The sequence below is a fragment of the Akebia trifoliata genome, chromosome 1 (genome assembly GCF_017979445.1).
Source record: "Akebia trifoliata isolate Shusen 1 chromosome 1, ASM1797944v1, whole genome shotgun sequence".
Taxonomy (NCBI): Eukaryota; Viridiplantae; Streptophyta; class Magnoliopsida; order Ranunculales; family Lardizabalaceae; genus Akebia; species Akebia trifoliata.
In genome coordinates this window covers 11,139,069-11,166,818 of record NC_141375.1, presented here as the reverse complement: position 1 = coordinate 11,166,818, position 27,750 = coordinate 11,139,069, and the positions used below count along the sequence as shown (strand labels likewise).

At 35.9% G+C, this 27,750-nt stretch overlaps 1 protein-coding gene across 1 annotated transcript; it reads left to right on the top strand.

The window, feature by feature from the left end:
• Positions 1 to 24,283, top strand: LOC147410698 (uncharacterized). The gene is made up of 11 exons (XM_086438931.1): positions 1 to 204; positions 4,970 to 5,035; positions 5,147 to 5,214; positions 8,622 to 8,655; positions 8,814 to 8,883; positions 10,029 to 10,086; positions 19,785 to 19,913; positions 22,348 to 22,439; positions 23,114 to 23,198; positions 23,797 to 23,875; positions 24,027 to 24,283. Exons 1-11 carry the CDS (start codon positions 198 to 200, stop codon positions 24,074 to 24,076), a joined length of 738 nt encoding a protein of 245 aa, XP_086295057.1. The 5' UTR covers positions 1 to 197; the 3' UTR covers positions 24,077 to 24,283.
• The last annotated feature ends 3,467 nt before the right edge of the window (positions 24,284 to 27,750 follow it).

Genomic DNA, 27,750 nt, shown 5'->3' with positions numbered 1-27,750 from the left:
CCTGATGATAATTGAGGTGCCTATAACAACACCCATCCAGGAATCTAACGAGTTTTAAACCCTTTCCCTTGTTCCCTGTTTCCATCTCTAGATTTCTCCTTTCAACTACGAAAGTAGACACCATTACGCGTAGGTTTTGCTTTCTGCGGAGTCTGTGAGTCGTTCGTACTAGAGAGAATTCTAAGCAGAGCGCAGCCATGACTGGTAATTTTTTCAATTGTCACCATTTTTTCCACAAAATCCAAACTTTATGATTTGACCACTTTTTTTTGTTGTTGTAATCTGGGTTTTGTTAGAATTGACCAGAAGTATGTTTGGTTAGAGAAATTAAGTGATACTCATTATCATTTAATTAAGTGGTTTGAGGTTCATTGATCATTTATTTGTCTCTTAGACTGTTTTAAGAGACAATCCTGAAATTCCCAGAAGCTCTAGACCCTTGTTTGGTTAGTGAATACTGCAAGATTTTTCTTAAAAAAAAAAGTTTGAATGTATTTGAGATTTTGGGGATAGTTCGTTTTGATGTTTTACTTATCTTGATTTTGATAGAATTTCACTGGAGGGATGTTTGTTTGAGAAATTATGGGACACTTTATTATTATTTAATGATGTTGTTTAATGCTCTGTTACACCATCTTCCTTTCTTCTTAGCTATTTTATTAGAACACTGGTTAATTCGAGGGAACCAACCTCCACGAGATAAGTTTTGGTAAAAAAATTCTCTGTTTTTTACCGAATCAGGAAGACTTAAATACACACCACTACCATTAGAGTACTTTTACCGCATGAAGTCGGCAATCCTTCCATGAAATCCATTGAGATGTGAGTCCAAATATGTGTGGGTATGGGAAGAGGCTGCAACAGGCTAGCAGGGGCAATATTTTCAGCTTCTTGTCTTTGGCACGTGTCACATTCTTGGACATGTTTGAGCACATCACGTCACATACCCTCCCAATAAAATTCAGATTTTACTCTTTTGTAAGTCTATTGGAAGCCAGAATGACCTCCCAAGGGACTGTCATGCATCACTGGTAAGATCTTATCTTTTAGAGATGAGCGAGGACTCAGAGAAAAATCTCCCCTTCTAGAATAGAAGGCCATTATGATTAGTGTACCTGGTGGGGTCTAGCAGCCCCAGCCTCAACTGTTGGAGTTTGTCACGTATTACACAGTTAAAACAACACCAATTCCAGACCCGAATGCATCACATTCAACTATAAATTGCTTGTTGAAATTGGGCAGCGCAAACACTGGTGGTTTGCTCATGGCTACCTTCAATTGTTCAAAGGCTTCCATAGATTCTGGTGACCATTCGAATGAGTTCTTCAACATTAAGTATGGGGTTTGGCAATTTTCCGAAATCCTTCACGAAGTTGTGGTAGTACCAGGTTAACCCCAAGAACCCTCGTAAGGATTTTAAGGACTTTGGAAGAGGCCACTTAAGCATAAAAGCAAGCTTATTTGGGTCAGAAAATACGTCATTTTCCAATATTATATGGTCGAGATACTCCACCTCTGAACACCCCGAACTTATATTTACTTTCTTTGGCAAATAATTGGTTCTTTCGAAGTATGCTTCAGACAATTTGAGATGACTTCAGTGATCCTACAAAGAGGTGTTGTAGATCAGCATATCATCGAATAAAACTAATACATACCTTCTTAAGTATGGCCGAAAAATCTTGTTCATAAGGCTTTGAAATGTGGAAAGCGCGCTCGTAAATCCATAGGGCATCACGACGAATTCGTAATGACCTTCGTGTGTGCGAAATGCAGTCTTGTGTACATCTTCCTACTGCACTCTTATTTAATGGTAACAGGAGTGGAGGTCAAGCTTTGAAAAGAACCCTGCTCCATGTAACTCATCCAAGAGTTCATTAATGATAGGAATCAGGAACTTGTCCTTAATAGTCTCACAATTTAATGCTTTATAGTCTATAGACTCTACACAAAGTCTCCATGAGCCATCATTCTTACGAACCAATACAACCAGGGATTAGAAGGGACTTTGACTTGGGCGGATTACTCCATTGTGCAACAATTCTTGAACCATTCATTTGATTTCTAATTTCTGGTACTGTGGGTACCTATAAGGTTTCACACAACAGGTTGGGTGTCGGGCAACAAGGGAATACGATGATCTTGGGGTCTTGGTGGAGGCAAGTTTTTTGATTCTTAAAAGTCATCCTTGAATTGCATCAGTATGTCCTTGATTTGAGGATGAGTTGGCCCACTATCAACAAGTCCAGTAACACTGCAAATTTGCAAAAGCAGGTTACCTTTCACATCGGATTTTTTTCCTACTTCCTTGCTGCCAACAAACTCCATTTCCTTAGAGACTTCCCTTTGAACGTGTAAAGTTTCCCCTCCAGATTGAACTTCATGGTAAGATGAGCAAAGTCGCAAGTGACGGGGCCAAGTTGTTGCAATCATTGGGCTCCCAATATGGTATCACAAGCACATAAACCTTGCAAATAGAACTCGGCTGAGATTGGAGCCCTTTGAATCACCAATTTTACATTCATACAACGCCCTTGACAAGGTATTATATCTCCATTGACTTTTGCTACTTCGAACCGGCCACCTTTAATACCTTGAGGCCCACCTTTCGAGCAATATTAGGATTCATGAAATTGTGGGTACTTCCCGAATCTACTAGCACCATTATTTGGGCCTTACCCAACAGTCCCTTAACTCTCATTGTTTGGGGTGCTAGGGAACCCACCATTGCATGAAGAGATATTTCGGGTTGAAGGGTCCGGTCTTCATGCTCCACATCATCCTCACCTTCGACAATTTCTTCCAGCTCCTCATCAACATTTTCATCAGGCTAGTCCCCATCCATTAACCTTGCATCGATGGCCCATAATGAATTTGTCATTGCAATTATAGCAAAGGCCCTTGTCACGATGCTCCTTAGCTTCTATCGGGGTTAATATTTTAATGGGTGGTAATTGAGTTTTGTTGCGTCCTGTGCTTGCTGTAAGACGTGTCTTACCCATGTCAGGCTGTGACTATTGTCGTCGAGCGAGAACTTTCTATTCTTGCATATGTGCAAGACTGATAGCATCAATCAGTGAAGTTGGCCGTAGCATTTGAATACTCAGCCTAATATATCCCTTCAATCCTCCAATAAAACAACTTACCATGAAGGATTCATTAAGGCCCTCAGTACAGTTCGCCAACTCCTTGAATTGAGTTTGATATTATTCGACAGAAGTGGTTTGACGAAGCTTTGACGATAGGGCAATGGGATTTTCATATTGTGATGGCTCAACCGATTCAACAAAGCCTCAACAAACTCTTCCCAACTCGCAATGGCTTTGGATTTATCCATCCTTCGGAACCACTGGAGAGCTTTCCCTAACCTTTGAGAAGTAGGGGTTTGTTGGTGAAGATAAAATTGTTCAGCGTGATATAACCAACCCGTGGGATCTTTTCCATCAAATTGAGGAAATTCTAATCTGGTTGTTCGAGTTTGGATTGTTCAATCATAATCCCTTGTAGGTGCTTAATGGGTTTGATTATTGGAACGATCATGTGAGCTTCTCCCTTCCCTTTGCTTTGGCTGTTGGAAAAGGCTTCAATCTTTGAATCCATGATGGTGACTCTCTGCATCAGTTCGTGAAGCATCTTACCATGGGTTTTGGTTGTCTCCTTGAGCAACCCAATCATCTCGTCTATTTTAGCGTTTCTAGTTGCTTCAACCATGGCAGAATCATCCATTTTGATAAAAATGTTACATGACCTTCCTTTATTAGTTGTTTTTGAGAACAATGGTTACTTCAAGGGAACCAACCTCCATAAGATAAGTTTTGGACTCGTTACCACATTAGGAAGACTTAAATACACTCCTCTACCACTCCTACATTTCAACAACTTCTCCAGTAACATAACACCCCATAACCCACAAGAAACTACCCCTAAACTACTCAATAACCTATGATCTAACTGCCTACTCTTAACTGCTTGCAATTACAACTGAAAAATAAAGAAAGAAGAAACTAAACAAGAAGAAATTGAAGAACGCAGTGGCCTGAACTGCTGCACTGCTCCCACAAAACTGCTACGTGGTTAATCACGTAAAATGCTCATTGAAATTTTAGTGATGTTTGATTATTTGTTCACCTTTCATGGATTTTCCTAGACTTGGTTATGTTGGCCTGTGTTTTTGGTGAACTGGGTATTGTAGAAAATAGGGTGTTGGAGTTTTAAAATTTTCTCAAAAACTGGTGTCATCGATTGTTTTATAAGGGTTCTTTGGTGCAGTTTTAGTGAATATCACAGAGTTTGATTAGTGTCTCGTATTTAGCACCCGCACATGGACAACATGCCATGTATACATTATATCCGTTGATCAGATGCAATGATTTATTTGTAAGGGAATGGAATGTAAAACAACGATAGAGGGAGCCTCCGAAGCAAACTCCAACCGGGCATTTTGAAGATTTGGGCTCTATATCGCTATTCATGTCTTTATAGATAGAGCCCGAAGAGAATTTTGAAGTCCCTATCTCTATCACTGTTTACCTTTTTTAAATACCAATTATATCCATTTTTTTTTCTCATAATACCAAATTTGACCTTTTTTTTGTGAACATGTTTAAAATACCTTTTTTGTTCCCACCCTAGTACATTCCCTTCTATTTTTTTGCGAGTGAGTGAATAGTATTTTAGAGACTCAATAGTGATTTTGAAGCCTGGGCTGGTTGGAGTTCAAAGGTGGTTCGGACGAGATGCCAATTTGAAGACAAAATGTGAAGCCCCCGGTTGGAGTTGCTCTAAAGGCTTTCGATGGCAGTAGGGTCTATGTATTTGTTTATCTTCTAGAGGACATGGTGATTATATATCATATCTAATACTGCTTGGCATTCTGAGATCATTCATTATGAGCAGTATACACTCTTTCAAATGATTTTGTATATCTCTCTCATTTGCTATTTCATGTTTTACAAACACTTTGTTATAGACTATGTTCAAGAGCAGGAGATGGAAATCGAAGCATTGCAGGCCATCCTTATGGATGAATTTGAAGGTTTGTGATATTGCTAATTTTTGGACTTTCATTCTAAACTATTTCATCATGTTGGTACTCCTCTTGTCCAATTTTGTATGTATTCCCATTTTTGTTGGTGTTTTGTTTCAGAAATTGACTCTAACGATAGTGGATTACACACAGCTAATCGTTGTTTCCAAATTACATTGTCTCCACAGGTAAACTTTGTCTTTCTTCTTGTTTTTTTTTTCCTTGTAATCTTAGAGTGTTAATTGACCTATTATTTGATGATCTCCTGTCCATTTGGACTACAATATCTGTGTTGTATGACAATCTCCTATAGGAGCAAATGAGCAATATAATGTTCAATGTTAGCAGCCATATGTTTGGTCATGTCTTTTCCATATGGTTATTGATGGCGAATTGAACATGTTTAGGTCCTATCCTTTCCATTTTGGTGAAATCACATTGCTAAAAACTGTGCGAATTCATTGTAGCCAAGAATTGAGAAAAACCTCCTAAAATTAAGAGAACACCTTTTTTGTGAAATCACATCACTGAAATCTGGAAGAAAAATATTTTGATGATATCGCATTGCTAAAAACCGAGAGAAAAAACCCTCTGGTGAAAACACTTCACTTAAAAAATTGAGAGATACCCTGAAAGCAACTCTGTTAAAATCGCTAGGTTAAAATATATCAAAGATAGGATCTGTTTGCTTCAAAAGAACACACAAAATGTAGCAACCACCTTCCATTACATGGAAGATACCCCAAACCTTACTTGCAAAATCACCAAATCGCTAAAATCCCCCCGAGACTTGATCACATGAGGGTATACATACAACCACGTCCAAAAACAATCCTCTACATGGTGGATTTAAATACCAACAAAGTCACAAGCTTCAATCAGATTAAGAAAATCTGATTTTTCAAAATTGAAGAGGAAATATTAAAAAAAGGATGAAAAAGAAGAGAAAAATCTAACTCTTTATAGGATCAAGAAAACCCAAAAGACGTGATTTGTCTGTATTTCTTAGAATCCTGAAAAACATTAAAGGAGCACTCAGAACAAAAATGCAGATGTTAAAAGTGACAACATTATGTACAATGCACAATGTTGATAGAGAACTGATGTAGGCCAAATAAATTTGATGGGAGTCATTGAAATGAAATGATGAATACAAATGCTCTTAAATGAGTTAATAAATTCATTGTCTTACAATATTTTAATATTACCTTATTCTGTTCTATTAAATATTACTAGCATTTGGAGATGTTGGGCCATCTTTTAATATCAGAACTTTAGCAGGAAATAAAATCTATTTCCCTATCTCTATTTGACTTGTCTACAAAATAAGCTATGGGTGGAATAGGTACACCATATTTGGATTCCTTTAGTATGACCAGTGTCCCATTAGAAGCTAGTTTACGATATATCTCCTGTCCAATTCCTTATTGGCGTCTGTAGCAATGGGGCACATGAAAGAACTGTGAAGATATTGATATTTAGGGATTGAATTTTGAGAATATGGTTGGTGAATTGCCTCTTTTCTACTTAATTCCGGGTTTGGTTCTTCAAATTATGATGTGAAGTAAACAACTCGGGTTGGCAGAGAAAGGTCTTTATATGTTAAGACCATTTCTATCTCCCAAGTTTGGTATCCTACATGCTCCATTTACCAATAATCTTGGCATGCATATGAATAAATTAGTTAAAGGTATGCCAAACATTTGATTTTTTCTTTTCTTATGAATGAACTTTCATAAATTTATGAACATGACTTAATAAAGTCATTCGGTCATTTTCTAGACTAGATGTTTAGTACTTTAGAAGTATTTAGTAAGATAAGTGGCTAAACATACTGCAGTGCAATCACACTTGGTGTATTCTCAACATATTGGTGTATAGCGTATATGTATCAACTTGAAAAACTATGTTCTGAAGGTGTCAACTTGCTAAGTTGGTTAAAGTCGGCGAGTGTTGATACCATACCACGATCTGGGTGGTTCAATACCCACCTTCACCTACTAATTACTGACCACTGATCTCACCTGCCTAGCTAAAAACAACAACTAGAAATGGTTGTATGCTTCATTTTACAACCTAAAATATGTTTTTTAATAGTATTGATGACTAAAATACTGGTAAAATGCATGGCTCGATAAGTTTTTGAAAAATTCTAATTGAAGCATTTCGCCTTCGTGAAATTTTCAGTTTTTTTTTTCCTTGACCACAAAACATTCTCTTTAAGATGAAGTTTGTACCTTTTTGTGGCTTCTTTATCTTTTGAGTTGTGCATCAGATTCATCTCTCAAGATCTTTGGTCTCTACCCAAATCCAATAAGGAGATTGGATTGTCCATGCAGTTATGCCTTCCTCGAATAGGAATTCAAGTTCTGAATGACCTTAGCTTTCCTCCCCTAATTTGATTGATTCTCTATTCCTTTTCTATTTTACCTACCTGATATTAATAAATCCATGGATCTATAAATTCATTTCTGACAATTGAACCATTATTAATAAGTAAAAGCTTGTGAGGCATATGGCCCATCTAGAGGCTTTGCGAAAGGCTTATACCTCACGCCCTCTACCTCCCACCCCCCCCACCGAAAAAAAAAAAGAAAAAAAAAGAAAAAAGAAAAAAAACACACACACACAAGCCTTAAGTAAATAATAAGGTATTCTTGATTAAATAACATTAACAAAACATCCATTCCCTATATGGAATGGATCAACACTTTTCTTTTTTAACCATAGATTTTCATTTTTTTCCTTTTTAGTAAAAATTTTCAGCATTCAATTAAAAAGGAAAGCACTCAATGCGACTTTCGCCCACACACCTTGTTCATGCTCATGCCTCAGGTCAATGAAGTGTCTTGCCCCATGCCTCCATGTTTAGGATCATTGCAAAACACGATGTGAATGGGATTAAAAGACATTTATAGAGTCAATCCATGTAGGTCCCAGCGAGCTTAGTTGGTAAAGTCTATGTGTACCGTAGACCTGGGTTCATTTCCCACCATCACCGAGTTAGGGATCTCATTAAAAACAGGCTTGCCGATTAAAAAATAAAAATATAAAAAAACAGAGTCAATCCATTTAGATGTGCTGTTTTCTTTATGTTCAGTTCATTTTTTTGTTGATTAACACACCCTATAGCACATAGAAGGAAAACTGACCATTGTAAGTGACATTATATTATAGAATTGCACTCACCCAATTTATCTTTATTGGTCTCAGTTACTGATATCGCACCAGAGAGAATCCTATACAATTCCAATTAATTACTTTAGCCAGAAAGAACTATGCGTGGCATTTCCAAGTTCAAAGAACCATGATGCATGAGTATTTTCATTTGGAGGCTTTTTTTCCCCTTACCTATTAAACACATTAGGTCAATTGTGAAGACTTCTGTGTTCTGCCAATGCATGCCATGCCATGGTTGTATTGAACTCAAAGCATAGGTCGGTTTTTCATTGAAAGTTTGTATGTCACTCTGCAAGCACAGACAATATTGCAATGAGGAAATGTCTAGGGCTTCTACTAATGCTTGCTTCTTAAAATTTGGGATGTCCCGCTTCGTTTCAGATTTTCTTACATTGTTGTTGCTGTTCTGTACCAGGACGATGATGCAGATGAGTCTACGACTACTCCAGGTTTTATATTTTGGCCACTATCATAGTTGACTAATTTTTTTAAAGAACCAAATAACATCAAGTTCGACTCTATATTTATTTACCTGTGTAATTCGCTGATTAGTTTAATAAGTTTCCCAACTACATGAGCTGAGCTTTGATAAATTTTTTTATTGCAGTTCAACTGGCTTTAATTTTTTCACACACTGAAAAGTATCCAGATGATCCGCCACTTTTGAATGTTAAAAGGTTGGTAAAAAATGCATCCATGTGTGCTTGTCAATGAGCCAAGAAAAAAAATTGTCTTGCACACTTGTCACTTTTTTATCATCAAAATCTTCTTCTTCTTTTAAAAACAATAAAAAAATACCCCTTATTATTTTGAACTCTTCTGATCTAGCATAGTTGAAAAATAGTCAATCGAGAGTCCTGTACATTCTTGAAAGTGATATTTAAGGACAGTAGCCGCCGTCAAATAGATATATGTGCCTTCAAGAAAGCGAGTCCAAAACAGTGATCCACCTCTTGGATGGACCACAGTTCCAAATTAGATAATTTGATCATAATCGTGCTTTTTTTTTTGAGACCAATTCTTATAATTCTAATCACACAAAATAAAGCAAGTGATAGGATGGTTTAGATTATCGAATCATTGTAGTTTCTGGATTGTGGTCTATCCTAAAGGCAGCCATCATTGTACTTTGGATAATTTAATCTTGGGAGGTTGGGTTAGTCCAAATTTTTGTTTTCTGTGCAAAAGAGACGTGGAATCGCCTAATCACATCTTATTACATTGTTCTTTCTCTCGTGATATTTGGATGCAATTTCTTCTCTTATTTCAGATTTCTTGGGTTTTTCCTCATGTGTTCTCTCTATTTCGGAAGGTTGGGCTTTTAATATTTTTTCATTTAGAAAAAGTGACCTCTGGGCAATCCTTCCTTCAGCCATTGGTTGGGGTCTTTGGAGGGAGAGAAACAAAAGAGTGTTCCAGAGGAAGGAGAGTACTTCCCAAGATGTGTTCTTGGAGATTTTGGGCCTTCTTTACGTTTGGTAGAAACTTAATAGAGATTTCATTGGGGTTTTGTTGGAGGATTTCATTTTTAGATGGGATATGCTTTGTGAAGTGTAGTTGTATAGGGTTTCGTTTTCCTTGTTTCGCTTTTTTTTTTGGCTTAGTTCATGTTGTCTTGGGAGCCAACTCGACCTCCTTGCTTTTTTTCTTTTTTCTTTTTTCTGAATAAAATTTACACTTATCAAAGAAAAGACAAGAAAATATGTCCAACTGAAATGGCTAAGTATCCACTATAACCTATACTAAATGGTTAAAAGACTTTTGAAGGGCCTTAGCCCTATGTAAATTATTTTCTGACCCACTAAATTTGATTTTTATGCAGTTTACGAGGAATACAGGCAGAAGATCTTAAAATTTTAAAACATAAACTTGAGCAGGAGGTAATTTTCTCAGGCTTTAGCCAAATTTTATTTATAAAATGTTCTACAGCTGCTTCTATTCCCTCATTCTGGTCTTGGAGTGTATTCATTTTCAATTTATTCGATGCTCGCATACTATAGCTATCGGGAAAAGCACTTTTCATGTGAAGCTAGGTGTTGCCTAGAAAACACATTAGGATACTGGTATGATGAGGTTTATTGAAGAGGGAAATTCCATGGAAATAAGTTGGAAAATGATAGTTTTAAATGGAAAACGTCTTGAAGTATCGTGGAACAAAAATTGGTTGGTGGATCTGTTTGTAAATGCCATTGATGTTTGTAGAAGTGGTCATCTCTTGTGACGATAATATAATTGAGATCGACTTTGACAAGTAGATTGGAAGTGCCATTTGAGTCATGGTGAACAAATACTAAGTGGTTGATTTGACCACTGAGTGAAGCTGTAGGCAATGACAACTCTACCCAATTTATCAACCCATGATTGAGGCTATTGCTTGAGGTCATAAATAGCTTTCTTTAGTTTGCATCATTGTACCTTCTCCTTGATCAACAAGGCTAGAGGAAAGGACTTGTACACCTCCTCAATGGAGAAATGCATTATTGTCATCGAGCTGTCTAATGATATCAAAACACAAAGAATTGATACTCACAATATTAGCGGCAATCTTTGTGTGAAGAATTGGGAAAAGTAATTGTCAAGTGTCTTTGTGAGAGCTTGGTAGGTATTTATATTAACAAAAGAGTTGATGAACATAAGTGCCCTTCCACATAAGAAACAAAAAGATAAAAGCTAGTATTAAAACAACTAGGGCTGAAGTATACTGAAATAACTAGATTATTTTCAATACTCTCCCTCATGTTGGGGCAAATACATCAACTAAACCCAGCTTGACAATATGAGAATTAGTGATAGGACCAACAGATTTTGTAAGCATGTTGGCAAGCTAATCTGAAGAAGGTACAAAGACTGTTTGAATATCATCATATCGAACTTTCTCCCTGAGAAAGTGTTCATCAACCTCAATATGCTTAATTTTTTTATGAAGAACTGAGTTAGAAGTAAGCATGATAGCAGACTTGTTGTCATAAAACAAAGTGGAGGAACCAGAAATAGGAAATCCCAACTTTGTCAATAAAGATTGAAGCCAAATAAGTTTACATGTGCCAAGGGCTATAACATGATACTCAGCTTCAGTAGAAGGACTATAAACTATATTTTATTTCTTACTTTTCCACGAGATTAGGTTATCACAATAGAAAGTACAGAAACTAGAGGTAGATCTCTTATATGTAAGATAACTAATGTGAAAGGGTAGAAAAGTCCAAGGCAAGGATGCCACTTCAAGTAATGAAGAATACGATAAACGACATCAAGATGAGAAGTACATGCATGAACTGATTTATCACACTAACCGCAAAGGACAAATCCGGTCTAGTGTTAGTCAAATAAATCAGACGACTTACGAGTCTCTAATAAGAAAAAAGATTTGATATAAGATCAACAGATTCGACATGAAGATGATGATTCTGATCCATAGGGGAGGAGGTAAGACAACAACTAAGCATCCTAGTGTTTTAAAGAAGATCCGATGTGTATTTGCACTGAGATAGTGAAATACCATGGCGAGAGTGGGTCACTTCTATCCCCAATAAGTACTTGAGTGGAAGGTTTGAGGGGATTGCTTCAGGCCATACAAAGATTTAAGAAAGCGGCATAGTTACCCAAAATACTCCCCTTGAAGACGAAATCTAGGAGGATCCATATAAATAACCTTAGTCAAATCACCATTCAAAAAAATGTTCTTCACATTGAGTTGGTGAAGTAGCCAGGAGTGTCACGCAATTAAAGAGATAAGAAAGTCGAATAGTTGAAAGTTTGACGATAGGAGTAAATGTGGCACCAAAATCTTTTACTGGAGTTTGTGTAAACCCCTTAGCAACTAGGTGTGCTTTATGCCGATCAATAGTGCCATTGGTGAGATCTTTCATACGAAAGACCCATTTACAACTAATGGTCCGCTCCCCAGATGAAAGGGTAATGAGCTCCCAGGTATTATTTTTCTGCAAAACATCCATCTTAGCAGTCATAGCTTTAGTCCACTGAGGGTCTCGCCAAACCTATAATACAGACCAAGGAATCCGAATAGAATCAATGATTGCAAGGTAGGCTTGATAAGATGAAGAAAGATCCTGATAGGAAACAAACTGAGCAATAGGATGATTAGTCACACATTCCCGCTTACTTTTGCGAGTGACAATAGGCAAGTAAGAGTCAAAAATAGAAGGGATAAGAATTGGTATATGTGTAGAGGTAGGAGATGATATACTTGAATCCAAGGAAGAGGTTGGCAAGGGTGGAGAAGGGCGAGGGTGATGAATGTAGATCTTAAGCATCGGCGAAGATGGAGAAAAGACTAGAGAAGACAACACTATAGGAGACGGGTCCTGCAAAATAGAAGAGTCCTGCAAAGTAGATGTGGCATGAAAATAAGGAACATTTTCAAAGAAAATAACATCAAGAGAGTGTATGACACGGTGAGAAATTAGATCATAACACCGATACTCCTTTAACATAGAGTAATCCAAGAAAATGCATTGAATGACTTTGTCATCTAATTTTGTGCGATTGAGAGTCCTGTCTTGAATAAAGCATGTGTACCCAAAGACTCGAGGTGTAATGGGGAAGATAATACTGTTATGTTGAAAGACATGAAGAGGTACCTGTTCCTCTAAGGTGTGATTTGGAACGTGATTGAGAAGAAAATTTGCAGTGAGGATTGCCATATTCCAATATGCCTTAGGAACATGCACTCTTCGAAGAAGACAACGGACAATGTTCATGAAGTGGCGATTGTTTCATTCTGTCGCTCCGTTCTGCTCAAGAGAATAAGGACAAGTCAACTAGTGAAGCATACCATGTTCATGACGATGGAAACGAATCCCATTAGATATATAGTCCCCCCATTATCAGACCTAAGAGATTTAATAGTGATATTGTACTGAGTCTAAATCATTTTAAGAAAATTAACAAAAATAGGGAGGACCTCAGAACAAGAATGCATCAGATAAACCAAGTACAATGAGAATAATCATCTATAAATGTAACATAATATCTATGATCATTAAAAACAGTAACAGGGGTAGGCCCCCCCACATCATAATGAACTAAATTAAATATAACATTAATTCGATGCATACGAGGAATATAAGTGCGCGTGTGCTTAGAAAGTTCACACAAAGCACTGAAATTTGTGTCCACTACAAACAATTTTAAAAACAGGAAATGAAGAACATAAGTGTTGAAAATTGGCATGTCTTAAGTGAGCATGCCATATATCTAGAATTTGAGATGAAAACGTGTGGCTTTTAGAGGACGGAAGTACAGAAGTTGGAACAATAGTAGGTTGAGAGCCAAACAAGTACAACCCATCCCTCTCATACCCCTTATCAAGAATCATTCTTGAAGTCATGTCCTGAAAAAGATAGTAAGTAGGAGAAAAAGTAACTGAGCAATTTAGAGATTTAGTAATACTACTCACAGACAAAAGATTAAGAGATAGGTGAGGGATATGAAACACAAAGTCTAGGGAAATCCTAGGGATAAATGGATGATACTCTTGTTGTGGATAGGTGTAAGAGATTCATCAACAAGACAAGCCTCCCTATGAGTGGTAGGAAAAGTAGAGTACAATGGATAGACTTACCGATCATGTGATCAGAGGAACTAGAATCAATAACCTATGTCAGAGGAGCAGAGCCAGACTAAGTGACATGAAAAGCAGAGGATGTGTAGGCGTAGTAATTAAGGCCACAGTTGAAGATGAGTGAGTATGAGTATGAAACTGATTCTAGACAATAGTGGCAATCTGAGTCTGTAGCTGTTGCAAATCAATAGTGCCAAGTGAAGAAGGAGGATTAGTGAGAGGAGTGAATGATGACTCCACTATAGCGGCACGTGGAGCAGACTGTCCCAAAGTTGGAGTGGTAGGAGATCGTAACAGATGGGGATAAAGTTGAAAGCAGTGTGCTTTCTCATAGTCAATCTTCCCACAATGACTGCAAGTAAGGCCACTCCCTTTACCACGACCAGGACTGCCAGATCTTGGGATTTGAGAGTCAAAGAAACTCGAGTTGATTGCAAGAGCCATCTGATTCGTAGCTGGAGTAAAAAGAATACCAGGGGCCTGAGTCCGAGAAGGAATAATACGACGACAATGCTCATCACTGTCAATGGTTGCAAATATCTCAAATAAAAAAGGTAAAGGAGTGGTGTTGAGAATCTGTGTTCGACGTGCCTCAAACTCAGGATGTAAACTCATAAGAAACTGGTAGGTCTGATGTCTAGCAACCCTCTTTACCATATACCTGACCGCCTTTGCAGACAACTCAGCCATAGACTCATAATGAAAACGTTCCTCCCAACGTGACTAAAGAAATCCAAAGTAATCAGTTACACTCTGAGCTCTTTGGGTAGCCTAGGCAATGTCTTGATAAAGCTTGTAAATCATTGAGTCATTCTTGGTATGCACATTTGTCTGAGTAAGTGCTGACCACAAAGATGAGACAGTCTCATGGTATAGATGCACTGTTCCACAGAGTTAAATAACCAACTAATGATAGTGCAGTTGTCAATCTCTCATGATTCAAATTTGGGATCAGTAAGGGGTGGTTTAGTAACGGTGCTTGAAAGCCATCTAAATTTCTCTCTATTGCTCCAATAAAGTTGCACATATCGAGACCATGACTGAAAATTCTAACCATCGAGAAGAGTAGTGGTTATATGTTGGGCTGAAGAATTAGCCCCAATAATAGAGTTGGAAATCGTGGTTGCTTGCTCCGAAGTCATTGCTTTGGCTTGAAGAAACCAGAGAGGGAATAAGCCACAAAGCAACGAATAGTTATAGTTCACAAAAAAAATGGACTTAAAGGAAAATCTCGTAGTAGCAAAATTGCAAAACACCACACTCTGCTATTGCTGTCGCAGGGTTTTCAAACACACCATAGAGACTCCAAAAAACCATTACTGCTGCTATCGCAGATCTTCAAGGGCACCCCAGGTGCTGCCGCAAGTCTCCACAAGCGATGCAGTTGCTGCCATAGGCCTCCAAAGACACCCACAAACACTGTTGATGTCGTAAGCCTCCTCTAGTTATGCAGTTTCTGCTGCAGGTCTCCAAAGGCACCCACAGACTCTACTGCTGCCCACAGACCTTGCTGCTACTGTCACAGACCTTGCTGCTACTGTTGCAGGTCTCCAAGGGTACCCCAAGTGTTGTTGCAAGCCTCCACATGCGACGCAGTAGCTGCTGCAGGTCTCCAAAGGTTATGCTACTGCTGTCGTAGGTTTCCAAAGGCACCCTGGTGCTGTTCCAAGCCTCCAGAATCCCTGCAGTTGTTGCCGTAACTCTTCAAAGGCAAAAAGATGAATAATCTTAGGGAGAAACCCTAACGTAGGGCAAAAAATGAATAGAAAAAGCCTATCATAGGCAGAAACCCTATTGTAGGGTAAGAGACATAGCGTGGAAAAACTATCGCAATATTGATCAAATCTCTATTGCAACATGCGATAACAGGAATAAGAAACAAAAGGAAAAAAAAGGCCCCCGAAGGGGAGAAGGTCTAATGAAGTTGCTATAGGTTAGTAGGTCTCAAGGTTTAGGGAATAAAGGGGAGAAGAAAAAAGAGAAGAAGGGACAAAAAGCAAAGAGGGGAACCAATGAGGGGGGACAAAAATCCTTGAGCTTTGATTCCAAGAAGAATTGAGAAAAGTAATTGTCAAGTCTTTTTCTGAGAGCTTGGTAGGTATTTATATTAATAAAAGAGTTAATGGAAATAAATGCCCTTACACATAAGAAACATAAAAAAATACAAGCTATTACTAAAACAACTAGGACTGAAATATACTGAAATAACTAGATTATTTCCAATAGTCTATAGGTCATAGACCTACACAAGTCCTTTAGCCACCAAGTGGTCTTTTTGTCATGAATGGAACCATGAAGCTTGACTTCTGGGACATGACCCATTTTCAACTCACAAGCCTCTACTCCCTTTTTAATATAGTGGTTACTCTTTGGAAAATATTTCTCACACGATCAGTGGATTTATTGCATTGCTGCCATCCATAGTACAAGAAAGGGCTTAGAGGAAGGATTTTGATGAGATGAGATCCCTAAAATAAAATAACAAATGCCAAGCATTTTCTTAGTAACAAAGCATTTTTATGTGTTAACACAATATTGTAGACTGAACGAGCACTTCAAATTCTTCAAGGGGAAGCCCAATAGTCCTGAGGATAATGGATTTTCATCCTTCAAGCCTTCTTATGCTTATCAAGACTAATCGGGTTAACAAGGTGATGGTGGACCTTGTATTTTTGACAAGGTTGTGGCATACAAGAAAAAGATGTCGAAGATATCTAGTACTCCCTTCAAATTGATAGAATTGGTTGATTTGGTTGTTGTAATCATTAAGAAATCCTTTCTTTGTTGATAAATGAAACACACGTTAAGAGGGATGAAACTCGAAAGATGTATTTTTTATAAGTAAGAAATTTCATTATGAGGAAGAAAAGGTGAATGAGGAAGCCAACCCAAATACAAGAACCAAAACAATGACCCACTACATCATAGTTAAATTACAAAACCTATCTAATTAAAAATCTTCAAAAAATACCCCTTTAAAGTCCTTTCCCCATAAATTCAAGAGACCCATGGTTGACATAATCATATCCTCCATAGGATGTTCCTTATCTTCAAAAATATGGTTATTCCTCTTCTTCTAGAGGCCTCAACATATTGCAAAAGGGGTAAGGATCCAAAAAATCCCCTTTCCATCCCCAAAGGAAGACCCCCCAATTCATTCATGATTAGAACAAATGTCACATCCCAAATTTCGGATCCAAAGACCTGGCCCAATTTCTTGGTCCGCTTGATGGATCTAAAACCCAAGTATGATTAAAATGAAATTTAATTTAAACTAATAACATTAATTAGATGAAAGTCAATATTAAAAAAAAATACTGATCTTTAACAAATAGTTTGAATATACCTATAATTTTGAAAAATCATATCTCAGTGTAGAAATTTCGTATCGGCACCCATAATAAGAATTTAGAAACCTTAAAAATATATTAATGCTTAAAAATAAGTTCATAACTCTTGCAAATACTATACATTTTCAAAAATTAAAGAATTCAAAATTTTCTAACACATCGTTATTCAATGAAATCAGGAAACTCCAATTTGGTGCATTTTTAAACGATTTATTACAAATCCAAATTAAGTCATCTCAGTCTATATTAAAGCTTAAAAATTAAGGTCTCTGAAAAAATAATTAAATTGTTTGATTAAAAATATTTTTGACTAAAATTTTCCAAAATATAAGTTTTAACTAAAAATTTCTGTGCACTGTGATTCCTAACATGTATACAATGTAAAAATCATATGATTTTTTTTTTTTTTTTTTGATTAGTATGAATTTCATTAAAATAGCACGGCTGGCGGAGGTGACCAACCAAGCAATACCAAAACAAATAGAACTACTCAATGACTAAACTACGTACTTTATCCCAATTGCTTACGAAGCCCTTGAAGAAGACTCCCCTAATACCCTTGGAAACCTTCGACCAATAGAGAAGAAGTCCCAAAATAGACAAAATTATTTACTCACAATCCGTTGCCAACCCATTGAAAGTACGACGATTTTGCTCCTTCCAAATACTCCTACATAAATCATATAAATTTCATCTTATCAAACTTTTGAATGAGACCAATATTGTGTGAAAATAGATAAAAAACCACACAACTTTTATGTTTTACTCTTTTCTAAAATATGACTACAAATAGGTGTGATTTTGATTTGAAGCCCAACGATACAATATCATACGAACGAGATAATTCCTAGAAAATTTTCAAAATTTCTCAGACATGTTAGAAACATATAAACACAATTCAAGTGAAATTTTTATTTGTAGAGATCCTGAAAATTTCAGAAGTACGTAAGGGTTGGATGGATCCAATAAGACTTTATTCAATTATCAAATCAAATCATTCTTAATAAATACCTTCAATATGTTAATCTTTCACTGCAATGCAGAATAAAATAAATTATATCTTAAAATAATTTAGAAACTAATGATAATAAATTTTTAATATTTTATTCTTTGCTCTTGTTACGCTAATGATAATAAATAATATCAAGGGATGCTTGTCATCATTTTCAAAACATAGGGGTGTATGTCTAATATTTAGCAAACCATAGGGGACATGTCTAAATCTCTCCCCCCCCCCCCCCCTCGTCTCCCCTATTTTCAAGTTGTTTGTGTCTCATTCAAAATTTTGATCATATGATTTTTACACTATACACGTCTTGAAGCATAATGCATAGAAATTTCTGTTAAAACTTATATTTTGAGGAATTTTAGTTAAAAATGTTTTAAATGAAATTATTTAATTTTTTTTCACATACCTTAATTTTGAGTTTGAATATAGACTTTGAGATCACTTGATTTGGATTTGTGATGAAGTTTTTTAAACATCCATCGAATTGGAGTTTTTTGACTTCATTGAGTAACATTAGGTTAGAAAATTTTGAATTCCTTCATTTTTAAAAAAATGTTTAGTATTTGTATGAGTTATGGACCTATTTTTAATCTTTAATATATTTTTTAAGATTTTCAAATTAGTATTATTGGTGTCAATACGAAATTTCTACACTAAGTTATAATTTTTCAAAATCATAGGTATATTGAAACTAGTTGTTAAATATCAATATTTTTTTTTTGACTTTTGTCTAATTAATGTTATTAATTTGAATTAAATTTCATTTTAATCATACTTGGGTTGTGGATCCATGAAGCAAACTGAGAAATTGGGTTGGGTCTTTGCATCCGAAATTCGGGGTGTGACAACAAAAATCTTGAAGAACAAGGAAAACACCCAACAACTCCAAATAAGGATTGAAAATGTGATCAAATCATTTGAGCAACTGAACAAGGAATTAAAAGGTGATCTGCATAATCCCCATTCTTCTTACTCAAATAACAAAAGTTAGTTGAGGGGAACCTCTCCTTATAATCTGGTCTAATGTAGGCAACTTTCTCAACACATATAAGATTGAGGTATCTCAAAGATGCTCATATGCAAGGACCACTGCCTTTCCAGCATATTACTCAGTATTGACCTTGGTAGTTTATCTTCTACAAAATGAACCTGTAACATCTTAGCTGACTGCTCATCTCAACTCTTAATTCAAAGTCTACCGTCTATGAAATTCGGGCTCATAAAACCCAAATTTCCATTTTCATCTTTTGAAAAGGAATCCAATAAAGAACTCCAAGCATGCCTTATTATCTTATTTTTTGTGCCTTGTCTATGATGGTGTATTCATAAATGTGACTTAGCCATGCTTATCTGCATTGACACAGAGCCAGTTCTGGAGCCACGTTACTTTTTTCGTCCTATCGTATTGTCAGTTGTGTGACTCATCAATTGAAGCCTGAACTTCTTTACAGTTAAACTGGATTGAGAAATAAATTTGTTTATACAAATGTCTCTATTCATCGGCAATTTCAACTATGTGCATGGTTTCCGATTTTATGCTCGACTCAGCAGTCTCCATCTTCTGCTGTATTTATTTCAGAAATTGATTCTGCAACTAAATGAGATAGATATATGATTCATACTTATGGTCCGTAGGCATCTGAAAATCTGGGTATGGCTATGGTTTACACACTTGTCGCATCAGCTAGAGACTGGTTGAGTGAAAGATTTGGTCAAGATGCTGGGGATGATGACACGGCAGAAGAAGATACAGCTAAAGAAGATGTATGTATGTTCTACCCATGACTTTTTCTGCGTTGTGGTGATGTGTTCACCAAATTGAATTTGTCAACCCCTATTTATTGCTAGGTTTTCTTTAGTCTGTCTTAAATTCTATGCAAGAAAGTAACAAAGTAACAAAGTACAAAAAATAGTTTTGGTCAGCCTGCAATATGTGGAAATTAATACGATTATTCATGGAAACAATTTGAAAATTGTCATTGAATCTACATTCATAAATCATCAGATCACAACAAGCAATTATATAACGTGTGGAAATGAAGGTTAATAGCGTTTCATTACATGTTGCCGTAAGCTGGCAACTAATAAAAATTACATGTTCATGGAAATGAGAATAATCGTGTCCAATTAAATACATGCACCTTAAAGTATAACAGTTATTTAAATATATCTTTATTTTAATATTTTAAATATGTATGAATAGCTCACTAAGGTATCCAAAAAATTATTTTTTTGATAGGTAAGGTATCAAAGTAATTGGAATATGAATGATTGTATTTACGTGTTTACATCAAAATAAAATGATATGTCGATACCTAATCGATCGTAATTCATTTATGAATGAAATATTATGTGTAATTTATAAGTAACTTTTACAAGAAAATAATATTCTTTTTTTTGTTGCTATTTTATATATCATATGGATTTTCTATAAAAGTTATTTCCAAAATAAAAATTAATGTGTAAAATTATTTTTACCGAAATCTAGCATTTTATCCAGGAAATTTGATAGTTTTGGTTGAAACTCGTCATTCACCAAAATATTTTGTGAAATGAAAAGTGGTTCCCATTGTAAATATGCACAAAAGGAACTTCCAGTTTGAATTTCTTTTCACGTCTTACGGATGGAAATATTTTTGTACATTTCATGAAAATGTTCAAAAATTAATGGCAATGCAAGAAATAAAATTGTATGAAAAATTAAATATATGTAACGTTTTAGTTTTATGTATAGTTCAGTTATTCTTATCTTTATGCTATTTAGTGATTTTTGATCTTTAAGTAATTCAATTTTCTTTTTATTAACCTATAATTGTACTCTTCATGCACCAAAATTATGAGTTGGACCATCAACCTCATGGTTTGGTGCACAATAACATTTTGGTGGAGGTGTGGGCAGTTGAACCCTGTGCCTCTTGCATGTGAAGCCAGTGCTATATCATATGAGCTGCACACACTTGGTTTGGTTAACATGTTCTTAGTGAGATTTATTCTAGTTATTTTTATCAACTTGGAAGATTGGCCTTATGCCTTGTTTTCCTGATTTTACTAATGTTTCTGCCAAATACTTTTATGTTTTCTAAAGAATTTGCAAGGTACTTAAAATGTGAAGGAACCAACTTAGTTGGCACCAAGTTGGCAAGGCTTGTACCACGACCTGGGTTCAAAATCTATTGACCCCCCACCTTCATCTTTGCTGACCATTAACCCCTGCTTGACTAACCAGAAAAAGATACTTAAAGTGAGGTGTTTGTCTATGTTTGCCAATAATGTTCTCTCACGTAAGAAATTGATGTTTGGTTTTCATCCTGCAAAATGTGAGATTAATTGAGATGTCTTAGTTGATATGTTGCTCTACTTTTTGTGTTGAAATATTGTTTACTTTGGACATTAGTTGTTCCAATCTTTTTTTTGTTTCTTCAGTTAGTGCCATATTACCTTGATTTTTTTTTTCTGAACCGAGGTATCCAGGACTAGTCTTGTTATCATGTTAATCAATTAGTACATTGCAGATCACTTTTGACTCCAACCTGTTTTTGAAAATCACAGTGGGGTCAAACTGTTATGTTTGCAGCCCTAGGTTTGATGTGATACTTGTCCAATAATCTAGTTCAGCATTTTTACAACCAATTTCATTGTCTTCAGTCATTGGATGTTTGCAATGGGAGTGGAGCATATTGATTCATAATTTCAAGTTGCTATGTTGATTGGGCTATGGTTCCTAGTAAGAATTATACAGAATTTTCAATTGCCATACCAAAAATAAATTTCCATATGAAAATAAGTCTACCAGATTGATTTGAAGGAAATTTCTCTCTCGTAGAAGAAGATGATCACAATTGTTAGTTCCTATTGCCACTTTCAAGCATGGCAAATGCTTCTGGAGGACAGGAAGAATGCCTTTCTTGAGGGCTTAGACCCATAGCTCAGTTGGTTTGACACATTGCAAAGCAACTTTGAGCAATCAATACCCTGAGGAGACACTTGTGTCCATCCCCATATAGTACACTACGGTTATAGCTATATCTCTTACATTGGTCTATGTTGAAGTTTTATGATCGACATATAAATATATATAGTTGTGTACGTGTTTATGGTGGCTTTGTGGTTTACTTCTTAATATTAACCTATGGCTCCACACATTTAAACAACTTGATTATACTAGTGACTGATAAGTTGTGTCATATTTCATTTCCAGATAGTCATACCACATGGAGAACCGGTTACTGTTGAAACATTTCTTGCTTGGAGAGAACGGTTTGAAGCAGAGTTGGCACTAGAGCGAGCCAAGTAAGCCACTTACTTTGTTACTTACCAATGAAGCAATCCCCTCTGGTTTTACAGAGGGTTCAAATACTCGTTACAATGGAAAAATATTAGATTGGTTTTCAACGTTAAAATTGGAATTGGGGTCTACATGTTTGAAAGCTTTGTACCACCCAAGTCAAAAGCATGGTTGCTAGATGTTTTATCCTAGAAATCCATGATTATCAATTGAGTCCGACTAGTCTTAGTAACTTAGAAAGATTTCGACTCTTACTAAGGGTTGTTGAGCTCACCTTGTGGCATCCAAAAAAAATGATCCGATGCCGCAAGGTTATAGAGGACAAAATTCTATGAACTTCGAAAAAAATTCAAAAAAATATTAATTTTCACTGTTAAGTTTTGATTTTAAATTTGGGAGTTTCGTGGAAGTCTTGTAGCAGTCCATTTTCAAACGTTGGGTCAAGCCAAAAAAATTGTTTTTTTTTTTTGGATCTGAGTTTTTCCATGAAATCTAGAGGGCTGTTGTGTTGGATTGCCTACATGGTAATCCATTTGAGCTCAAGGACCTGTGGTAAGAGTTAAAATCTTACTAAGTTAGTAAGGAAAGTGTTTTTCTTATCAATTTTCTATACCACATGTACTATTTCATTACAAAACCACTATGGTGGTATACTAAACAATTGCTCGGTTATTTTCAGGCTAATGCCGGAATCTGCACTTTTGGTAACGAAGGAGAAGAAGCTTTCAGGCCGACAGTGGTTTGAAAGTGGAAGAGCTTCTGCGGTACTTTTTTTGTTCACAACTGTTTCTCCATTTTACGTTGTGTGATGGATACATGGTTTTCAAAACGAGGTTAGACGTCTCGTCTCGTCCATGGCTGAGACAGAGTTGTCTTGGATGAGTCAACTCATCTCAGATGAGACAATCCATTTAACTTGGTTTATATTGATTGATTTACATATATTTAATTTAAAATAATTATAATTTTGTAATAAAATAAGATATATTAGGAAATGTTTAGTCATAAATTCATGTATTATTTATATATTAAATATTTAAATTTTAAAAAAGTTAATTATTTTAATCAAAATCTACAAAATCCCAGTTCACTGCCGAGATTTTCAAAATATCGTCTGAGACATCTGGTTTGTCTCACAAGATGATGTGAATATTGAGACACCGTGTATATCCGTATCGTTGCTGAACGAGACCTAGATGACTTGGGCGAGTCATCTCAATCTTGGATGAGATTTAAACCATGGATGGATATGTTCATTCTGTTGTCCGTCTTTCCAAATTCTAAAATCATATTTGTTTCAAGTTTTTCAAAATACTGAAACACTAATGAAGCCTTTTTTCTTCCTTTTTTATTTTCTTACAGAAAGGTGCTGTGTCGGTTGCTGAAGGGTCTGAGGATGAAGAAGAGGAAGATATTGATTTCGATGATGATGACTTTGAAGGTGATTTCTTTCTTTCTTTCTGCTCTAATGATCTAACTTGTCCATTATTGAAGAAAAAAAAAAGCTTATTTTCTTTCAATGTTTGGAAAATTATGCGATCTTGAATTCTAACGAAGAATTATATACTTTGTGCTGTGTGGATCTCTGGCAGATGATGAAGATATGCTCGAGCACTATCTGGCGGAGAAATCTGATGCATAGTATCATTACTAAAATGAAAATTTCATGCTTTGAATATTCAGTTTTTGATAAGCATCCATGTTGGATCGCCTAGTTTTAATATTTTTGTGACTATATTTTAGTTTCTCACTTCTCTTTTCAGAATCTTCTTGTTAAATTATTTATCACACCCTAATTAAAGATTAAAATACATCATTCAAACATTATAAAATTTTGGGTGAATCTCTATTTCGTGTGTTGAATATGATGAAATTTCGAGTTCAATACACTATTCATTTTAAATCCTAAACATGCATTCATTTTATAGCCTATGAACTCGTGATTTCGTCACTTTTAATATCTACAAATTCGTAGATATACCAACAAATTCATTGATTATAAAAATGACTCAGATCATTTGAAATGCATTTTGTGAAGCTCATTTTAGTCACAACATTGAGAAATGATACTTGTCCCCAAAAGTCTTGAGATATTATAATATTCTACCTAAGAATCCACAGAAATATTCACCATGGGGAAGGAAAGATAGTAACATCCGAACTTTTATCTCGGAGACAACACGACAAAGAATTAAATGCTGTGTAAGTTAAAAATTGAGAAGATATATTTGCATTTTATGCGATATCCACTAACACTATCAGAAGAGAGGTGATAACGTCATCTTTTAACTCACCAATCTTAAAATCATAAAATTGGGTCAACTCAACAATTAATGTGTTTGGATATTTTTTAATATTTTAACTCACCAATCTTAAAATCATAAAATTGGGTCAACTCAACAATTAATGTGTTTGGATATTTTTAATTAAACTTAAGGACAAACATTAATAAGGTATAGGAACATTACCCATGAGTGTAGTCACTTGCATTAGCCAGATCATAACCCATTTGACTTCTACACCTAGGTAAGTTATATTGTAACACCTAACTAAACATGAGGTTATAAAAAATCCCCCCTTGACATAAAGGGTAAATCAAGTTTAAATAAAATTTTCCTTCAAATTTCATTATTCATTTTCTCTAAGTTATTCGAATTTAGTTTTATCTTCCAGTATCATTCCAATCTAATTTGATCATTGGAGAATCATTGGCAAGCTCTACATTAGGGTCTCATCCTTCTTCATCTTCATCATCAAGAATTCGGATTCGACTTTATTTCTTGAATTAGAAGAGTAAGATTGAAGTAATACCCACTGGAGCAACAAAATCGACGAATCAAGATTTGTTAAACCTGTTTAAAAGAATCACGTATCTCGAGGAGTAAGGCCTAAGAAACCCTCCACACTTTTGGCGTTGTTCGTGGGAAATCGACTTGAATTTTGGATCATAACAAAGTGCTACCCATTTACCCCAGCAAAACAACGCCACTAGTCAAACTATGGACCCCAGGAACTCCCCTCTACTTTCCAGTTGAAGTGGTCGAATAATCGACTTTCACTGAAGCAACGCCACTTCTCAAATGTTCTGACATAGTTGGACGCATCCGCAATGTATATGATGCTAGCATTTGCAATGTAAAAGGTGTTTCTACAATTGGCTAACGCCGTCAGTGGTGCTTAAAATATTTGTCGAGGTAGGATTAGAATCGGCACATTTTAAAACGTTTGTTGAGGACGGATTTCAATACCGAGACTCCTTTTTTACCATGGTTGATTGCAAATATTCTAAATAATTCCACAACTATTTTGTGTGTATTTTGTTTTTGTTTTTTTTAGTACTTTTTCAAAATGAAAAACGTAAAGCATGTGAATTTCTTTGGAATAATTGCACGAAAGTTTTTTCTTTCAATACAATAACAAAGTTTGGCTCATATCTCAAGTGCCATTCTTTGAGTGATTGCTTCTACATGATGAGAATCCTTGTCAATTTTTGTTACCTCAACTTTCTTTTTTTTAATACCAATTTTGAACCTAAAGTGTCGACACCATTTGGGGGCTCTATGATTCTTCTCTTTTCTTTAACAAGGGGACTTCATGTCTCAGTCTCGTTTATGCACAATTTTTCTTTATTTTCATGAGAAGGATTTGTCCCAACCTTTTTAATGGCAATCTCAAGACATTGATGCTTGACGCTTCCTATTTGACAACCTTTGATTATATAATTGAGTGAGATTGAGGCTTGCCTACTGTGTGATTCAATAAGTCTTGCTCACTTCAACTCCTTGGTAGTGGTGGTGTTAGAAAGTGTCGTTAGCTTTACTCCCAATCTCTCTACACCATTTGAGGCATTAATATTTTTGTCCCATTTTCGGAACCCCACTACCAATTAAGGTTTGTTATGCAGTTTTCAATGGATATTTGTCATCAAGAGGACTTTGTATTGACCTGATTTTTCAACTCAACTATTTTTCTTACCCCCATTTAGAACTTGCATATTGATGTTATGAGAGAAGTCCGTCTTTTTTTCAATTTCTTCACTAGGGGGCTCTATGTCTTAGTCCTTATTTTTCTTGTTATTACGGAAAAGAAAATGGTCTTTGTTATCTCTATAGAAGTTGCAAGACATTGATGGTTCCATGTTGATACCCTTATTTCTCCACCATTTTGACAAATGAGATTGAGGCGCATTTCATGTAGTCATAGTCATTTTGTTTCACTTGTAGACACCCCAATTTGCACGAGTGCACCTTGATAAGGCCCCATAAAAAAATAGTGTTTTGTCGAATTTCCAATCAAGGGCCCCTGTAGCCCAATGTTTTAATTTCCTCACTTTTTGCAAAATAAGCCCAAGCAAAGGCTTTTAATTTAGCCCATGGATGTGTGAAAAAGGCTTCATACTCATCACTGTGGTCCTTACACCCTAAGCCATCTCTAACACACTACCACCTTTCTCAGAATCCCTCAAAAAACAATCCAACTCAATCAATGCCTCAACCTAACCCTAACCGAAGCCTCAATCAATGCCTCAACCTAAACCAAAGCCTAAATCAACGTTTCAACCTAATCTAATCCTAAACCTATGCCAATTCAAATCCAACCTAAACCACAAGCTAATCCTAAGTCCAACATCAAAAGCCCACTTCAAATCAAATCTCTACTAAAGTCTGAAACCACACCCATATCCATAACTTTGACCAATCACAGTCCACCCAAAATCAAAAGCCCATGCTCACAAAAAAAATCACTATCATCATCATTATCACTATTTCTACATCATGCCACATGTCACATGTCATCACCTAACCCCATCTCATTCTCCTCAAAACATTCCACACGCTATCACCATACTCCCCATATCCCTTTTTCCTTAATCAATTCACCTAACTCACACACCTTCATACTCTTTTGGCACATGTCATTACAACAATCACCCTCTCAAAATCTAATCATATAACCTCTTACATAAACACCCATACTCCTTAACCTCAATCAACACTCAACCTAAGTATGGGTTGTTTACCCAATCCAATTGGATTTTATCCATGAACTTGGGTAAAAAGCAACCCACTTACACCACTTTCCATACCTACCCCTCCCCTAACCACAAATTCCAAATCTCTCATTTACAAATCTCTACTCATTTCCCTCTATTTTCTATTTTTACCCCATCTTCTCCTTAAAATCACCTCAAAATCCTATAAAACCTCACCCCATTCTCACAAAACTTTCCACATGCTTGAACTCTCTTTCTCAAATTCTAAAGAAACCTCTCAACTCACCACCTTAACTCACTAAACTTTTAACCTAAAGTCCATC

Bases quoted from the DNA above. Each gene is read 5' to 3' on its own strand.
- LOC147410698 (XM_086438931.1), top strand. The intron at 8,884-10,028 runs GTTGGTAAAAAA...ATTTTTATGCAG, and splicing joins CCACTTTTGAATGTTAAAAG to TTTACGAGGAATACAGGCAG. The intron at 10,087-19,784 runs GTAATTTTCTCA...TATGGTCCGTAG, and splicing joins AACATAAACTTGAGCAGGAG to GCATCTGAAAATCTGGGTAT.